The sequence below is a fragment of the Pterocles gutturalis genome, unplaced genomic scaffold, assembly GCF_000699245.1.
Source record: "Pterocles gutturalis isolate BGI_N339 unplaced genomic scaffold, ASM69924v1 scaffold15531, whole genome shotgun sequence".
NCBI lineage: Eukaryota > Metazoa > Chordata > Aves > Pterocliformes > Pteroclidae > Pterocles > Pterocles gutturalis.
In genome coordinates this window covers 84,946-103,224 of record NW_010103320.1, presented here as the reverse complement: position 1 = coordinate 103,224, position 18,279 = coordinate 84,946, and the positions used below count along the sequence as shown (strand labels likewise).

General features: G+C 39.8%; 1 protein-coding gene across 1 annotated transcript in view; it reads right to left on the bottom strand.

Moving 5' to 3' along the window:
* Positions 1 to 332: 332 nt before the first annotated feature.
* The window catches only part of LOC104471358 (actin-binding LIM protein 1-like), a 59,662-nt gene continuing 41,715 nt past the window's right edge, over positions 333 to 18,279 (bottom strand). The window contains 5 exon segments of the mRNA XM_010086682.1: positions 333 to 380; positions 1,110 to 1,173; positions 2,079 to 2,092; positions 3,652 to 3,710; positions 7,799 to 7,886. Coding sequence (XP_010084984.1) covers positions 333 to 380; positions 1,110 to 1,173; positions 2,079 to 2,092; positions 3,652 to 3,710; positions 7,799 to 7,886 — 273 coding nt within the window.

The window sequence follows — 18,279 nt, the reverse complement described above, 5'->3', positions numbered from 1 at the left end:
GTGTCAAAGGCTTTGCACAAGTCCAGGTTTCTGTAGCTAACAGAGAGAGTGGCATTCAAGAGCAGTTAATGCATTGTAACATCCTAAATTAACCGACTGAAAGCCGTTACCGTGCAGAACAGAGGGCACAGGGTTTGCATTAACTCCCACTGAATCACAGCATTGGATTCAGCCACAGAACACCATCCTGCAGGCTGCATCTAACACAAATGTCCTGCGCTGGCTGATAACACGACTACATCTACTTTGCAATTAGAGATGTGAAGGCAGCATGAGCAGACACAATGGAAATCTGGAAATCTCTCAGCCTGTCTGCCCACTGCTAGCCTGTACTATGTCCACAGCAGGACAGTCTTACTTGGTTGTCAGATGAAAGCTAGCTCAGGTGTGCCTGCACGCAGTACCACCACATGTCCCCTCACAGCAGACACACTAATAAAAGCACTGTCCTGAAGGAGAAGAAATGTAAGTGGGTGGTGTTTGTAGGTGCACAGCAAACTCAAGGAAGTCTGAAAGCAGAAAAGTTGTCTAGAATCAAGAGGACAGGGAGGACCTGCCAACTCAGATGTGCCTCAATTAGAGACAAATGCTCTTGGACAGCACACAGAACATGTCCAAACCTGGAATTGTGGAAACAGTTTCTCAACTAAAGTACTCATCTGTAGTGAGTCAATATGTTAAAAGGAACCAATTTAACTGATGGCATTTTTTTTTCTCTAAAAAGCATGAGCCACTGTTCATGAAAACTATTTAACCATCGCTCTAAAGTCATATGTTTTTCACCATTTCCATTTGCTTTATTATTTGCACTCCAATTTTTTGTTTGAGAACTTTCCATAACACTGGAAGAAAAATACTACAGCCCCAAAAAGATCATCTGAATCAAAAAAAATTAATTTTAAGCATTTCATTAAACAAAATAAAAATGTGAGAATTAACAAACAACACTGCACCACATGATGCAAAATACAGCGTCAGTGCCCACAGTGGCAAGTGATAGCAGGAAAGCTGTGTGGCAGAAGTAGTAGCAAGCTCAGCGAATGACAATAATGAAGAATCTTCTCAGTAAAGAAGACCATCATCAACACTATGAAAACACAGCAGCAAACCTCTGCAGAGCGTGGCCTGCGCAGAACCAGACTCTTTGGATAAAAGAAGTCAGATGAGGAATGCTGTCATGAAACACAAAAGGGAAAAGTGAGTGAAAAGGAAAGCAGTTTCCCCAGCTCAGTGATTAAACTCTTTTTTCAGTCAAGTTACTAATATCTACTTGCTAGATAATAATCTGTGCGTTGCAATATCTATGTTACTTACTGATCCCTGCAGAATCATGAACAGAGAGACAGATGTAAAAAAAAACCCAACTCTAAGCAATGTGTATTTTTATAACATACATATGTTTGCTTTATCTTCTGCTTGTTTTGGCTTTGTAATCCTCCACAAATATCCAGTGGGGGGAAGTTCTAAAGCAACCATTGTTTTTATGAACTCTCTCTCAGATCTTGACCAGCTGGAAAGCCGATTGGCTTATACCACAATTCAGTTACTGAGAGGAAACAGAACTTGCTGAAAACTTCTGAAGTTACTTCAGTGATAAAAGGGGGTTTTGTTTTGTTTTGCTCTGTAGGGTTTTTTTAGGGAAAGGAAACCCAGCAAAGCAAATAGGCCATGTCACTGGCTTTTTGCGGAACTGCCAGAAAATCCAGGCCTGACCCTAGAAGTGGCTCTCTCATATACTGTCAACTCACAAAACAGATTCCAATTCTCACATCAGGTCTAAATGTATATCATAATAAACTGAAAGTCAGTGAAAGCACAGTTCACAGTTTAGTGGTGACATGTTCCAATAGCACATAGTTCCCCCAGTTTCATTTGTTTCTGTACCTACCTGTTTGCTACTACCTTCATTTGAGCCAGCAGAATGAAAGGTGTGTCAAAGCCATTAGAGTGAATTCAAACTGATTCTAAAATAAGGGGTCTGACTTAGCACCAGAGTAGACAGAGACTACAGTTGAAGCTAAAAATTCTCCACTTCTCCAGCTAGCTTCAGTTCAGTGAATTTGTCAATGCCTATTAAAGACATATTAAACCTCTGCATAGAGGCTCTCATCCAGGAGCAAAGCAACTTTGGACAGCTGTACCATAACATTTCTCAGATGTTCCTTCAATACACATTTTTTTGTTTCACTTCATTTTCCTGCAAGAACTCACTTAGGCAAAATCTTGCAGGTGGATGAATTAACTTACTTCACTTCAATCAAAATTAGCTGAGGGGCAAGACAACTGACATGCTTGAATGTGTGATGAAAAAAAGGAAAATATTTGAAGAGGACTTTGGACATTTCCATGGAGAATGGAAATAAGCCAACTGATTTATAAGGCCAAGGTTCAGAAGGTTCATAAGGGCTGCAATGTAGTCAGGAGTGCTTTGATAAGACTTTTGGGTCCAAGTGAAAGGGAGGTGTCATACCCCAACCATTCACTGCAAAGCACAAGCATTCTGACACTTAAGCAGGGCCAAAACACTGTCTTGCATTCAAACTATTAAACAAGGAAGAAAATCCAGTCCGGCATAATTTTCCTTTTTCCTATGGAAAGTCAGGACACCACAATGTGCAAATGCTGGATGGTACCTACAGCAATGTTTGGCCATGCTAGATCACATGCCCAACTAGGGTCAGTTATACTTCCATACTATCAGTACAGCCCACACTAACATGAACACTGCTCAGGAAAAAATTATCTGCACATTACCTATGATCATAGTAAATTCTCTGCAGGGGATGTTTTACAGACCAGTGCACCTGAATAAATGGCTTCCTGTGAATGAGCCACAAACAGAACACAACCCATAGGATATCCTACGTATTTCCATGCCAGTACCTCTTAAGTTTCCCTGTCTGAAAGACATTTTATTCACATGTAGTCTCTAATATTCATAACCAGAAAAACTAGCAAAGTTCAAAGGACCAATTGAGACATCAAAAAGAACAAATTGTCCAGAAGATGAATTAGTGAATATGGGCTTAGAATTGCCCGGTGCATGCAGAAAGCCAGGCTCCAGCATTTATCCGTGCAGCATTATTGCCATCAAGGATTTGATCCAGAAGTTTGTCCAGATAGGCTGAGGTGACTCCAAGGGTAAATGCAGCTCTTCCTGGCATTCAAATTGGGATCAGTATAGGCTGAGGTTTATTTGTAAGGAATAAAGGAAGGATTTGGAAGAAATAAAAATCAAACAAAGAAGAGTCTGTATTGTCTAAATGATGTAAATAACCATGCAGAACAGGGCATAACTGCAGAGCAATTATCCAGATGTGCAAAAATACGAAAATATATCATAGCATTTGCCCTGTTCACACTGTCTCCTGAAGAGTCTCTCATAATAATTGACACATGAAATGAAGTGTCTTATGCCATGTCTGTATGTCAGTAAATGACACTATCTTTAAGGCTGTGCACTGAGACAGGTATTTGAAGGCAGTGAGCCTAAAAATGAGAGTGATACCTCTGAAGTGCCTCCACTGTTTATTCTGCCAGAGTGGTGACAGCTATGCGAAAAAAACATGTAAAAGCCACTCCTTTAAAAACAACATTCAGTTACTGTGTGTGCAAAATATCTGTTGTGTCATTACCACCAATTCAGCTTACCCGTAGCTTCTCTTCAGTCTTAGTGGATTGCTTACAGTCGGGATGCCAGACAGTGGAACCTGAGATAGGAAAAAAACCAAACATCTTTATTCAGAGTAAAGCAGATGACTTCTGGTCATGACAAGTCAGTTACTAAAGAGAAGCCCTTCATTGCATCAGGTGATGATTCTGTATGAACTATGCAAGCAATTCACGTTCAATTCTAGCTCATGAAAAATACAAGTGAAACTAAAAAAATATTCAGATTCTTGGCCCGTCTACAGTAGCCTCTTCCTGAAGTGATCAAAACACTTTGCACGCATCCTTAATTAAAACTCAAACAGCCTCAAGCAGCAAGGGCGTCAGCAAGCACCAGCTGGAGAAACGAAAAGACAGAGGGTTTCTCTGGGCAGGACGGAGGGTAAGAGCAAAAAACCGGGCCCTGGTTACCTGATCTGTTCTCTCCTTCTGTATTGCACCACACAAAAAGGGAAGTTCTGATTTTAAGTCCATTAATACTGAGAAAGTCCTATTACTTCCTTGAGCAATAGGTGTCATATTCAGTTACTGCGAAGTCTTACTCAGATCACCTCCTCCCTGCAATTATGCAAAACGCAACAGGAAAAGCAAAATTTGAAAATTCAAAATACAGCAGAGTCAGGGCTGTATCTCACCCATTGCACGAAGCTAGAGAGGCCAGTGCGACACGGGCAGCAAAAAGCAGCATGTGAAAGAGCCTCTCCCTAGATCACAGTGTACCACGCTTGCCATGGGCACACACATCATTACTACCCATTCCTCTGCAAGGTCAGTAGCACTGGCATTTCCACACAGCATATTCCAGCTACACATCCTACTGAAAAAGGCAAGGTCTCTGCTGTTTGTGACCCAAAACATGGGATTCTCTCTCATGATGTAAAAATGGTAATATCTGTCTCCAAGAGCTGAACAGTGTGATGGGAGGGAGCACTTCCATTACAGTTCTCCTTTGGAACAGAGTGTAAACTGTGGTCACTGCTGGGAAGCTGCTGGCAGGTATTAGCCAAGTTGAAATGGAGCAGAAGCTAATGCTGATCTGTAACACTGACTGCAGCTGTAGTCAAGTTCTAACTTCATTCCAGTCACTGCAAAGCCAATACAGAGACTTGTACTGTCTGCAGGTGGGAACATCACCTCTTCACTCTGTCCACAAAGAAACCAAACAGAGCAAAGTCCAGGTCTCCTGCTGGTGACTGTTAGCTCAAATGCAGTCAGAGGAAACCCCACCCTCAGAGCCCAGGAGAGGTACGGGTCAAGGCCCCTGGAAATTTTGTTCTAACAAGACCTTACATGGCTCGGTACAGAAGTAAAGACCAGCAGGAGTGATTTCACTTCTTAGCATCACACACTATAATCATCAGCAGGGGACTGGAGGGAATGCTGTGATTCTGGATCAGGGGTCTGAGATGTTTGGCTTTGAGTCCAAGCCGAGGAAGAAGAAACTGTGCCTTTGGCAGGGGGAAACGATCAAACACCAGGGAGAAGTGTACCTACAGCCTTCTCTGTAAACAAACAGCAGCCTCTGAGCCAGGACCCCACAGGGCCTGCAAGATCAGGAGAGAAGCATGCCCTGTGCATTTGCTCACGAGGTCAGACAGATCTGAGCACTCGGGAGGAATGGAGTTCACGTTACAAGGCTGATGAACTAAGAGTCAGAAGGTTTAGGTTCAACTCTCAGCTGTGAGCTCCCCGTGTCACGCCAAGAAAAATGATGTCTGTTCCTCTGTACCTCAGGTTTTTTCTATTAAACTATCCCTACCATCAAAGAAAAAAACCTGTCACTGCCTTTTTGGGCAGTATTTAACACAAACTGGAACAATTTTAGGGACACCCTAGGAGACTGCTGGAGCTGCTGAAAGCAAAAAAGAAACGCATGGGAGTCTGGATATAATTTTCACGAGAAACTCCGCTAAAGGTTGTGAGGTTTTGGGGCTTTGTTTGTTTGTTTTCCACAGAATGATAAGAGGTTTGAAATATGTGAAATTTAGAAACCCAAATCAGATAGAGCAGGCTTAAGAAGTTAACTGTAAATGTTTTTCATGACCTTGAACTCTGAGCCACCTACAACCTATAGATTTTGTTCATCCAAACATGTCAAATCTCTTTTGAAATGCATGGAACAGTGCAAATTCTCAAGCTGCGTCACCACTCTTTTTCCTACTGGAAACAGTTCAGCAAATTCTGGTTATTCCCATTCTTAACATATGTTTGTTTGCTCACTTGGCAGGCACCAACCAATGTGTTTATTCAGCTTTTTACTTTGCACGTACCATTGTTTCAAGGTACAGCTCTCTAAAAATCAGTAACTTGGGCCATTATTTACACACTGAATAAGGCTAAAAGCCTGTGTGAAGCAGCCCTCTTAATACTGAGTAACATCCTAGCTCAGCAACAATCTTCTGGGGCAGTCCGTCCAGCAATAAATTACTAGGAAGTCAATGGGAAAGATAAAGTTTCTGATGCTGCTTCCTTTTAATTTTCCTGTGCTGGAGCAGGGCAAAACCAGAGTGCTTCTGCTAGTATTATTCAAACCATCCTACACATAGAAAGCCCCAAAACAGCTTGTTTTTGCATGTTCTCCTTTTGCAGGTTTCCCACACATTTGTAATACAAGTAGCTACCACAAACCTGCCAGGCTCCTTTATTATACAAAGCAATACCAACACAGTTCTTTCATGTCCTGTGGAGAGGACAATTAGAAGTGAGATGGAAGCTGACTATTTTCATATATTTTATCAATAATGTAATTTTGGTTCTAGATTTAGAGTTGTGGTGTTGTACTTCGATTTCCAAGTAATACTTGGAATGCTGTTATTGTGCACCCTAGGGTAAATTATTTAGATGGAGTCAGGATACACATTTCAGCTGAGAGCTTTGCACAGGAAAGGCTTTTAGGTTCCTTACACTTGGAAGCATGCTGAATTCAGCAAGGAAAGCTTTGGCAGGACAGTCTGGAGCACACTCAGCAATAACATTATTTACTGAGAAAACAACTTGTGAACAATAAAGCAATGCAACCTGGGCTGCTCCTCCTCTGAGAATGAGTGACCATGAAGAACATTGATTCACAACCACAGAAAGGGAGATACAGTCAAAAGGAGAATGATGGCAGATCAAGGAGCCAGGTCTCTCTCCTCTCCTCTTTCATATCACCTGAACTTGGCCAGAACAAAATCTAGCCTTGTTTAAGTAGCAGCAAGGCTTTTTAAGTAGAAGCAATGCTTTCTGTCTTTTTTGGATCTGCACAAATTTACACCACAGCCTGCCCAATCAACATGAACTCTGCTAGAGTAGTGCAAAGTGCATCAGTTACTAACAGCTGTTATTAGTAACAGCAATAAATGAACCTTTGCTCACCTTGAACTCTGACTGTATTTTATCATACTGCGATGTCAGGAAACTAAGAAGATTACCAGTTGTCAGATGCTGTAACTGGTGCTTTCAAATTGGTCTTTCGAATTTGCCATCAGAAAGCAATGCTTCCTACCCAGCCCTCTTTCAGCCTCTCCTTGCTCTTGCAATGCAGAGCTGCTACACAGCTCGATATCCAGTTCCATGCACAGCTGGAATAAGACAACTAAGGTATAAGGTCAGTGAGAGATGAGAGAGACAGACTGGTGGGGAGGACAAACTACAAAATAACACAAGTTAGCTTCAAACAATATTATCTTATTTTGGAATTCTTCAGAAGGGATCTCTCCTCAGGATTTTGAGAAATGGCTGCAACCACACTGTCAGAATTATTTCCTATTCTTTTACAATCCTTTCAGGTATATCAAACAAGTTTCTAACACAAGCACAATATACAAAATTCCAATATGTATCTGCCTTTTTCACTTAGATTTCTGGCTTGCATAAATGTGTATTATATGTCTTTCTACCAACATTAATTATTACTACAGCAAGTAAAAAAAAAATAACTGTTGCCTAATCATTGACGTGCTACCTTGTGGGCGAGTAGGTGGAATTCTGATCAAGGATACTTTTCAGTGAAAGAAAAGAGCATGTTCTTTTTTATGTGAAAAGATCCTTGCCTGTATTACATGGAGATGGTTTTTAAACTCCTGAGGTCTGTGACAGAAAAATTACAAAGTCTGATGTTCTTGTTTTGGAATGGAGACATCCTTACCTTGCAGGTACATTTCTTCTCCTTCCGTGAACATTTGGTTGCACCTGCTGCATCGTGCACAGCTCGGATGATAATGCTTGTCACCTGCCTGATCAAAAGTAAAAAAGGGAAATGAATGGTCAATGCATTGCACTGCTTGGGAGCACTCATTATTTGATGACAGACCACTGCCATTTTTCTTCTAGTTCACCTGTTACGATACCACATTGCCTTCACAATGTAACAACAGCTATGAGATGCAAGAGCTGCCACACCGATTTAAAGATTTCCTGGCTAGAGGCTACGTGACAATCTATCTATTCTCCATGACTTGCCCAACACCTTTTTAAATCTCCATCTACCTAACAGTCCAAGGCAATGAATGTCACACTGCAGGCAGATATTTGTGTAAACCTGCCTCCTCCTCATTTTGTCAAACAGCATGTATTTTCTCATTTGCTCCACTGTTGTGGATGAATGTAGTCAATGAACAACAGTTTTCAACCTGCCCTTTCATTCCTTGGTCTTCTTCCTGACATTGCTGATACGGGCACTAATAGAGAGAGGCTTCTAGAGCCACTTCTGGGACCATTAATTTAATTCACAGGTGCCTGACTTCAGAAGTTACACTAGCACAGACACCATGAGCTGAATTCGAACTACTGAGGTAAAGATGCTAAATACTCTAGATCCTGTTACCCAAATCTGAATCCACTGAGCCACTCATTCTCTTAAACAGATTGATACCCATAATAAACAAAAATGATCAAATTGTAGGCCTATAAGGACAGGAAAAATCAAGGCACAGATATTAATGTGATTTCTTCTCTTTAGGAGACCAAAGCAACCAATGTATTAACTTCCTTGCATCAGAAAGTAAGCAGTTGATGCCCACCAGGCTTGCAATGAATTATAAAAGTCTTTAAAATTGTATCATCTGGCTTTCCAAACAAGTTAACCTCAAATCCTTATTAATAAAATATTCCCCATCCACTAAGGCGTTATATGTACAAAATATCTGTTTACTCTGTAGCTGACTTGTAAAATGTCATCAAGTCCATTTCCTACTTCATTACACCTGAGACTGTAACATTACTAAATTCAACGTTTTCTTATGTCTATTGACATGAATAACAACATAGTTTTGGTTCATATTTGATATTGATTATACAGGCTTAGTATTTAAAAGTATGTATATAAGATGATAAGGTATATGGATTAAAGTACCTGACAATGACCAGTCAACCAGATCTACCACCCAGCCCTTCTACAGGTACAGTTGCACCATTTAATTTTAATGTTCTCACTTGTTCCTGCCTTAGTAGTGTAGAACCTGGGTTTAATTTTAGGGAAGGTTACAGGCTGCTTAGGCTGCTTACAAGGCAGCACCCACCAAACAGGGAATACTAATATATTAGTATTTTTTCCACAGCAGATTTAGACCTATCAGGCAAAAAAAGGAGCTCTGGTAAAAGGGAGAAAGAAAGGTCAGTATAAGATATGCCAGTTCAAGGAAGAAAAGCTAATGAGGGAGGAAACAGAATTGATGCTTGTCTTGCAGCAACAAAACCAATATTGAGCTGAGAAGGAAAAAGCTCATTCTCTATCATTTTCATTACTGGCTGTCTTCTTCATCTCTGACTCCCTCTAGCAATTATTTAACCCCTGCAGTGTCCCATCAGTTCCATTCAAGACTGGAATTTAAGAAAAAGAAGATGAAGAAACTCCGAATGCCTCTCAAATGTAACGCTGCCATCAAACCACAGCTATTCTGGTCTTCAAAGCTGATGTACAAAGAACAGCTGCTTGTATATAAATGCAGCTTAGGGCTGTGAATATTGAGATCTACCTTAGAACCTTGTTCAAATTCAGAGAGCTCAGCATTCAGCAGAAGCTGACATCCTTTTTCTGCACTTTCTGCCTCATGCAAACACTATTGTACATACAGAGGAAAAGCAATTTTATCTGTGTTCAGTAAAAAAAAAAAAATCACAACTCTTGAGCATTCTTAAAGTTCTTCAGCGAAGTGAGGCCCACAGAGCTGCTTGTCACAAGTGATTTCAGAAGCATTTGATTTAAAGATGATGGCACATCTGATGTCCTGGGAACTGCTCCCAGTTAATGAGATATAAAAAATTCAAAGGCTGAATAACTGCCAGAAAGGATTGTCTCTAAACAGGAAGACAGTAATTGAAAAACAGGTTTGAAATAATAAAACAGGAATCTTTTCTAGGCTCTGCTTGTCTCATCCAGCTACAGAATGTCTCTGCAGAACGGTGGTGTCACTGCTTAACAGAGCTCACATTTTCCGTAGGCACATGGATTTTTCTGAAATAAAATTAATCGCTTCTCAAGAGGTATTCAATAGAATAGCTAAGTAGCTACATAGTCTGAAGTGGAAAGAGTACAGAGCCTGTTATATTATAATTAATTAACCTCTGAGATCCCATCTGAGGTGGAATTGCGTCCTGTGAGATGGGATCCAGACACAAAGGACTGAAACCTTTGTACATAATTATTATCAGATGAAGTAAATGTTATAAAGAAGTAATTCCCTACCAAGCATCCTGGTGATGATCTAACGCAATTTAGTTTTAAGAACGGTATTTAGGATCCAGCAGAGATATCTGTATTGTGAGAGAACCATGACATGTGGACAAAGAAAATCACACATTCATACCTGTACAGCTTCAACTTCTGGTCTTCCAGTCTGGGCTTTGAGGTGTGGTGGTTTTGTTTTGTTTTGAGGTTTTTGTTTGTGTGGGGTTTTTTTTGTTGTTGTTTAGGAATAAGAAAGCCATATCACACCTATGTTTTAATCAAATGCCACATGTCATTGTCATAAACAGAGGTACCAATCCTTTAGATTTTGTGTAGGTACTCTGACAGTCCTATCCCAGGCTGCTGAGTTTCCTGTAACTTGTTTTGCAGTTAATTCACAATAACTTGGGTCAGTTACTTCTACTAGCTTGATCTTAAAAGGGTCTGTATCTGGTCCATCTGATACTAATACTAATGAGTCTTTTACTTACTGTGATCATCCAATAAACATTTTTCTCCTCATCACAAAGCTTTTCTAGAGGCTCTTTTAGAAAAGGGTGCCTGAATTCACATATTCATCTGTTAATTTCTGTAAGCAGTTTACATGTTTTTAAAAGCCAGGATATTTATAGGAGAAACAAACCCAGAATTCATCACAATATTATGTGTAGATCTGTGGCCCCTCTGAAGATTTTTTCCTGGAAAAACTTCTGATACGCTACTGTCAAGAGAATATAGTTTAAACAACGTACACACATCTCTTCAGAACAGCCAAAGAGACTGATTTCAAGTTTATTGGCTTCTTCCCCAGGGCTGAAACAACTGGCTAAAGTTTACCCTAGTCTGAGTGATGAATGAACACCACAACCCAGGATAAGACATGCTTGCTAATTGGAAGTGCTAACAAATCCTGCACTGGAGAGCTTTGGGGGGAGTTAATACCACAGCAGCTGCAGTTGTTGCTGAACACTTCCAAACCAGTTTCATGAGTTTCCTGCCTCAACAATGTTTCTATAACTCAGGAATGGAAGCCTTTCTTCAGTGGGTATCCACAGGAAAACAATCTGCATCTCAGCTAACTCAAGGCTTATCTTGCCATGCCTGACTTGCTGTAATCATCTGAGAAAACTGGTTGCTAAAAACCATTAACTTACAATGTATTTAGGAAAATCTTTTGGATCTACAAGGGGATGACATATTCACACTTTTTAGAGATCTGGTCTTGCTCAGCTCTCAGGCTACTAAACTCCCACTCAGTATGGCCAATACGTAGCTTCCTGTAATCTCAGGCTACTGTGCTGTGGACTGTCAGGTTTGGATCTCAATACTGTTGGCGGTATCAAGTAGCATTAGTTCAGTGCGCTGCTCTGAAGATTCTTCAGCTGAGGTGCAAGAACGTTAAAATTACTTCCTTCCCACTATGCCTAGCTTTCCTTACCCTTTCTCAAGCTCACCTCATATCTAGAAATCTCTCACAGTTAGCTTTGCTCCACAAGGACTTCTCAAATGACAGCCTGCACCCTGCCATCAGCAAAAAAGTCACTTTCTTGACCAAAATAGAGCTGTGCAGCCACTAGGTTTTCATCTATCATATTGCTGCTGATCCCTTCTGAATTATTTCAGCTTTTGTTGAGGTCTTCAGGACAATCCAAACCATCAAATGCAAACTATGACCCATACCTTAGAGGACTGTCCCTAAACCAAGTCTGAGTAAACTGAATTCATTGCTGAAAATACCTTGGTCTTGCTTAGTTAGAAGTGCTGAAACTAACCAAAATAACATTGAACATTATTACTCTTACTTTGCATACGAATTTTTAAACGGAATTGACAGCAGTTTCTTGTCAAAAGAAATATTAAACCTACATGTTACTGTCACTGCTTGTAAATTTTTTGTTAGATCAACTGGCACTTACATTCGCAGTAGAAGCAAGGAACATCAGTTATCAATTTAGAACAATATACAATCTCTTCTGACATTTCTATTTATCTTCTACCCACATTTACAAATCTAAAATATGTTCTCAGATTACATCTCATTTGAACACAGTGGACAGAAAAATTTAGAGTAAAACAAGTAGCAGTATATACTCATTTATCAAATATTTCCACAGCCTTAGAACTGCAGAATGAAGGAACAGTGGCCACAAATGTAAGTGTCACTATCAACATAAATATATGGATGTTAAATTCGAGTAGCTTTCCATGGTTCTGCAAGTCTCACTGATTTGTCATTGACCAGAGATATACGCATTCTCTTTATTTTCTGTAAATTACTAAATATATCTACTATATGCAATGTGTGCATTATTTGCATATTCATATACAGAAAATAGGTTTTAACATTATTTTGCATAGTATTAAGGTTTCATTTATTCTGGTAATTTCAAGACTTATACCAGAATAAAGTCTTCAGCAACACTGAGCTTCAGTTCACAATCTACAAGAAGGTTAAAAAACATTTAATGTTCTTCATAAAATACTTTGGATAAACACTACAAGGAAAAACATTACAGAAATGTATTCCTCATGACCTGTCCTGAGAACAAAACCATGCAGTCACCTCTCTTCTAAGGCTTATGAATAACAGTTAGAGGCTCAGTAGTCAGGATCCACAGATGATGGGCTACACAGGCGAGCCTGACACATATATTCTGCAGAGGATGTGTCCCAAGTAATATTAGCCAAAATACAAGCTCTGTTATGTATTATACCACTACCAAGAACTATAATAATAGTTGATAATGAGAGACCAGATTTTTCATAGATCACCTTTTCAGATTCAGCAGCTATCAATTCCAGCCTTCTTCCAGCATACTATTTTCTAAAATAACTTCAACGTGGACATACAAGTCCTCCTCAGTTGATTAAACCAGTCTGCAATGCCATTTTAAAAGCCGCTGTGTACTGTTTACAGAGGGCTTTGAAGGCTCCCTTTAATGGAGGGGTAATAACCCTGTGCAATTGCCCAGAATGAGAAACATCACAGAACACAGCCATCACATTACACACTCCATGCATCAAGTTTAATGAGATCTCCTGCAGTTTAACAGCAAACTAAAAGGCTGGGAGGTTGGGAGGTATTTGAAGCACCAGTTAAACACACTGCCCTGAGCTCCTGTACAACCCCTTCTCACACCAGCCTCTTCACAATGTGCACAACACTTACATGCCTTCACTTTATCAAGATGCCTTTGGGGACCTCCTGAAGCCAAAACTGTATCATTACTCACAGGTGTCAAGGAAGGAAATGGAGGGTATCACAAGAACAATTCCAACCCATGAGCTACAAATATAGCTGCACACAGGCTGATACAATGTGCCCCAGAAACCCAGCATAAAAAGTACCTGCGTTCAGCACACATACAGCTTTAACCCCATGGTAATAATACTTCAAAAGCCAAGGACTATATTTTCTGAGTCCACCCCCTCTGTCCCTACTTCCCACAAGACTAACATTTATTTTCTGAGTGCTTGTAGAGCTCTAGTCGGATTAAATAAATGTTTTCCTCTTTGGTGAGCATAAGAGCTTAAGATTTCCTATTACTCATGCCTTCAGTTCTGTCCTTCCTTCCAGAACAACAGTGAACAAGAGCCAGAGAGAACAATAACAAGAATCCCGCTAGGAGAGCTCACATGCCAGTGGGTCTGGAAGAGGAAGAACTAATTACCAACAGACATTTTCTACTGGCCAAAGGACACAATTAAGTGCATTTTTGTTGCATTACATTTGCACAGCTGCACTCACTCTCCATTCACAGATATCTTAGCAATCACCTGACAAACAGCTATTAAACGTGTAGAAAGATTTAATTTTCTAATACTATTTAAATACCACAAAAACTGCTATGTAGCAGAGTACATGGAAGAGGTAACCCTCCCTCTTTTTCTTTTGTTTTAATTTTTTATGAACAGGTATAATGGGCCCATTTGATGGGCAAACCTAATAAAATATTTAGTTCTACCATGACTCTAAGGAGAACAACCTAATTTCCTAACTCTCTTAAGGACTAAGGAACAGCACAAAGAATAACTCGGACTCATCTTTTAAACTCCTTAAGGAACGTTGTGAATTGTAAAACGGGAACTGTGGCATGTAGCCTACCATTTTCCAGTGAAGCTTTATTTTAATTACTTGCAGAGGTCACAGAATCTTCAACTCTGTTTGATGTTTGGTATAACATCAAATTCCACTGTTTCATTCTCTGCAGGCTTCTGTGATCTCACAAGTGGCTGGAACAGCACAAACACTATGAAGACCAAAATTTGCCTCCAATAACATCATGACCCAAACTGTCTACTCATTTTTCCCAGGCTCTTATCTGTTTAGCAAGTCACTACAAATATCTGTGCTCAGATACAAAAATAAAAGCATAGCTCCTTTGCTTCCAAAGGATTTCAGAATCTACTGTAATTTTCTCTGTTACTACCAAAGGAAGGAAAGTGTAATACAATTTAAATGTTGAAGATATTCTAGCCTGATAAACCCTTGTTTGATATGTATCTTTAAAACTAGGACCTTCTAAAGCTGGATTTAATACTTCTATCATGATATCTCAACAGAAAAAGCTCTCAGCAGTCTCTGCCTCTGTTCAACCTGAGACAGGACGGAGCAGCGGGAAGCAGAGCTCACACTGGCAGTTCCCAGGCTGACAGGGCTGTAAGACACAAGATCGGGGGACAGTGGGAAATGGAGCGTGAGGCTGTGACTGTAAATCTGAATGACAACATGCATGCAAGAGACATGGAAGACCCTCAGAGCCTTCCATCAATTGCTGTGCTGCCTTGGGGAAGCCAAAACTGCAGCTGTCCTGCTGCTAGGAACACTTGCACTGTTAATTCATGCTCAGTTTCTGATTTTTATAGAAAAATACTTTCCAGCATCCCAACAGTGACTGCCAATGTCATGCCAGTATATTCCTTTAACAGATGGACGAATAAACTTTGTAACTTACTAGCGTTAATTCTGTCAGCATACAATATTGTTATACCCGTTAGTTGCTGCTAATAGGAATGCAACAATTAGCTGCTTGGAATATAATTTTCCCTTATAGCAAAGGTGAGAGAAATTATTCAGGCTAAATCCCCAGCTGTGCAACTGCTCTGCTGGCATGAAAAAACAGTCCTTGTGGCAGCTGAATATCAACTGGACTTACTGTAGTAAGATCTTAGCAGTCCTTTGTGACTCCAATGTCAGCTCTGCCTTGAGTTCTCACTTTCCTGTAACATCCAGGTGAAATGCTTAAGTAACAACTATGGTCTTTATTGGAGCTATTCGCTCTGTCTTCATCAGGCAAATCCACCTATTGCTACACACAGGACCAAACCTATAAGTTTATATTATCTCCACAGTTAATAGCAGGAGGTTGGTACTATAAAGAAGGTAATTCCACCCAACTAAGAAATGTAGACACAGTAGCCCGAAGGGGCCAGTTAGAATCCTCTGAGCAGTACAGAAAAGCAAAGCAGTAGCAGACACAGCTTTTTTGCCTATTGCCAGGATCTCGACAACATCTCTGTTAGGATTATGGGTTACGCTTATGCACAGAGAAACCAAATCCCAGTGACTGAATATGTAGCTAATCAGGGACAATCCAGAGGAAATATATGTAGGAGATTTTATTAAGATAATGTGTACACTCTGCAAAAAAAAGCAGGCTAACCATTGAACACATGCAGTGTTTTCTTCAGGTGCATGTTCTCTTTTGCAGTGAGGAGGTAAGTGAATTGACAGGATTTTCTATGTAGTTTCATTCTTATCTAATTACAATACAAATCTGTGAATTAACTGCCTTAATTAAGTGTGTATGAGGGCAAAATCCAGCATCTGACATTCAATTTTCTTTTAAACCATGTTTATTGCATAGTTTTTTGGGTTTTTTTTAATTTTGAACTTTTCACTAGAAAGTATTTGGCAAGGCTTGATACAAAACCCTCCTCTGTTTCTTAACAATGGTGGAACAAGCCCATTTCATATACACAGGTGTGGACTTTCTGCATCTTCTGCAATCTTTAGGCTTCACAAAGCATTAGAAAACTAAATATTCCTTTACCTTGTATGTATTTTGTCCAGCATGTATTTTTGAAATGAAAAGATACTTCACCTAAAGGATGTGATTACAGCCACCTTCCCTTTTGCAAACAGCCTAATACTGGCATAACGATAACTTTGTCTCAACCAGCCAGTAAGACACTTCTACTGACTACCAAAAACTGTTGTGTAGGTCTGCTGAGCTGTACAGTCGAGTGATCAGTCTCTCTGCAGCAAGCTGAGAAAACCACTCCAGCCACAGCTTCTAGCCTGCTGAAAGCAAAGTAGAGCACTTAGCTTGGATTGCTGCTGAGTGTTAGTTATATATGGCACAAGGGATAGCATGGAGGCTTGTGAACAGATTATGCATATTGTATGCATCTGGTACAATCTTCCGTAACACCAGGAATCTCCCACTTTCCAAGTCATCTTCACATTTTCTTTCATTAAGTGGTAACAGGACCACCGAGCTATCAGGAATATGCGAGTTCAAGAGTGAAACAAACCACATTTCTCCTTTTAACACTCTGCATGAAGTGACTGTTACTCCCTCCACCTGTCCCTCTGGCTGAACGTCTAAGAATACAGCTTGATGTATATGCATTAGCAGAGCACATTCACTGAAGTTTTATTTGCAGTGCTGCAACAATATCTCCAAAACAACGGGAAGTATATTGGAAGACTGAGATGTTACTAGTTTATTTAATTAGAAATAACTTTCTCAGCTGAACTATAACCGACTTCAATCTGCTGAAATTTAGCTAGAAAAGTTCATAACAAACTTGCTTTGTATCTTAAAAAAACCCCAACAGAACTATTTCACAAATCAGAAAGTCTTGAATCTGACAGCAGGTATTAAATACTGGACCTCATCCTAACATAAAAAGGTTATTTGCAATTCCAAAAATTAGCTATTATTTCCATTCTGATCATTATTTGATTGCATTTATAGACAGAAATAAAGAGCATACGTACGCATGTGCATGTGGAATTTTAAAGGAACTTATTCCTAGATCTTAAAGTAACCATAAAAGGATAAACCCAGGAATTTTTAAGACATCCTACTGGATGTCCCAAATTCTGTATTCCAAAATACAAATGAAAAAGTTATCATGGTCCATATGGTTGAGGCACAGAAAAATCATAAGAACTGAGACAATGTTAGCTAAAGAAAAAAAAAAAAAGGAATGATGAGGTCATTAAGTTAGAAATAAAGAGAACTGATAAGAAATCTAAAGTTGCTGAAGAAATATCTATGGTCAATATGTTTAAAGGCAATAAGAGTCTTTAATATAAAGTATGACAACACAAAATAAAAACAATAATTAAAAAAAAATCACAGATCAGGCAAAGGTCCCTTGTGAGCTGTAAATGAAAAATGATGAAAGACGACACAGAAAAGGCAGGAGTGTTCAGGAGCTGTATCTTTCTGGTCTGTATCTGACAACTCTGAAAGACATTTTTCCTGTTGGATACTGTTTATTGAGCAAGATTTTGTTGAACAGTGTTAGCTATGACTCAACATTTACAGATTAGGAGACTTGAATAATTTGTACTCAAGAGTCTTAAGAAAACTACAGCTAGCCAGTTCCCTGACAGATGGATGTGTTAGCAGGGGAGGCTCTGCTGAGCCACAAACCTCAGAGATTACTTCCTTCTACCCTCAGCATGAGGTACCTCTACTACTGGCCAAGACAAGAATACAAAACCTTCCATGGTAAATCTGCAGATGACTCAAAGGCAATGCTTGTTTAAGCTATCTAAAACCATGAAGTACGTTTTAATAGTCTAATGTCATATAAGATATGTGCATATCAAGAAAGCAGGGCCCTGTGAGATTGAGGGACATGTTGTGGGCAACAGCAACCGAGAGTGGCAGTTTGAGAACATCATTAATAATCTCCCAGAAAATGCCCTCAGAGTACCTGAA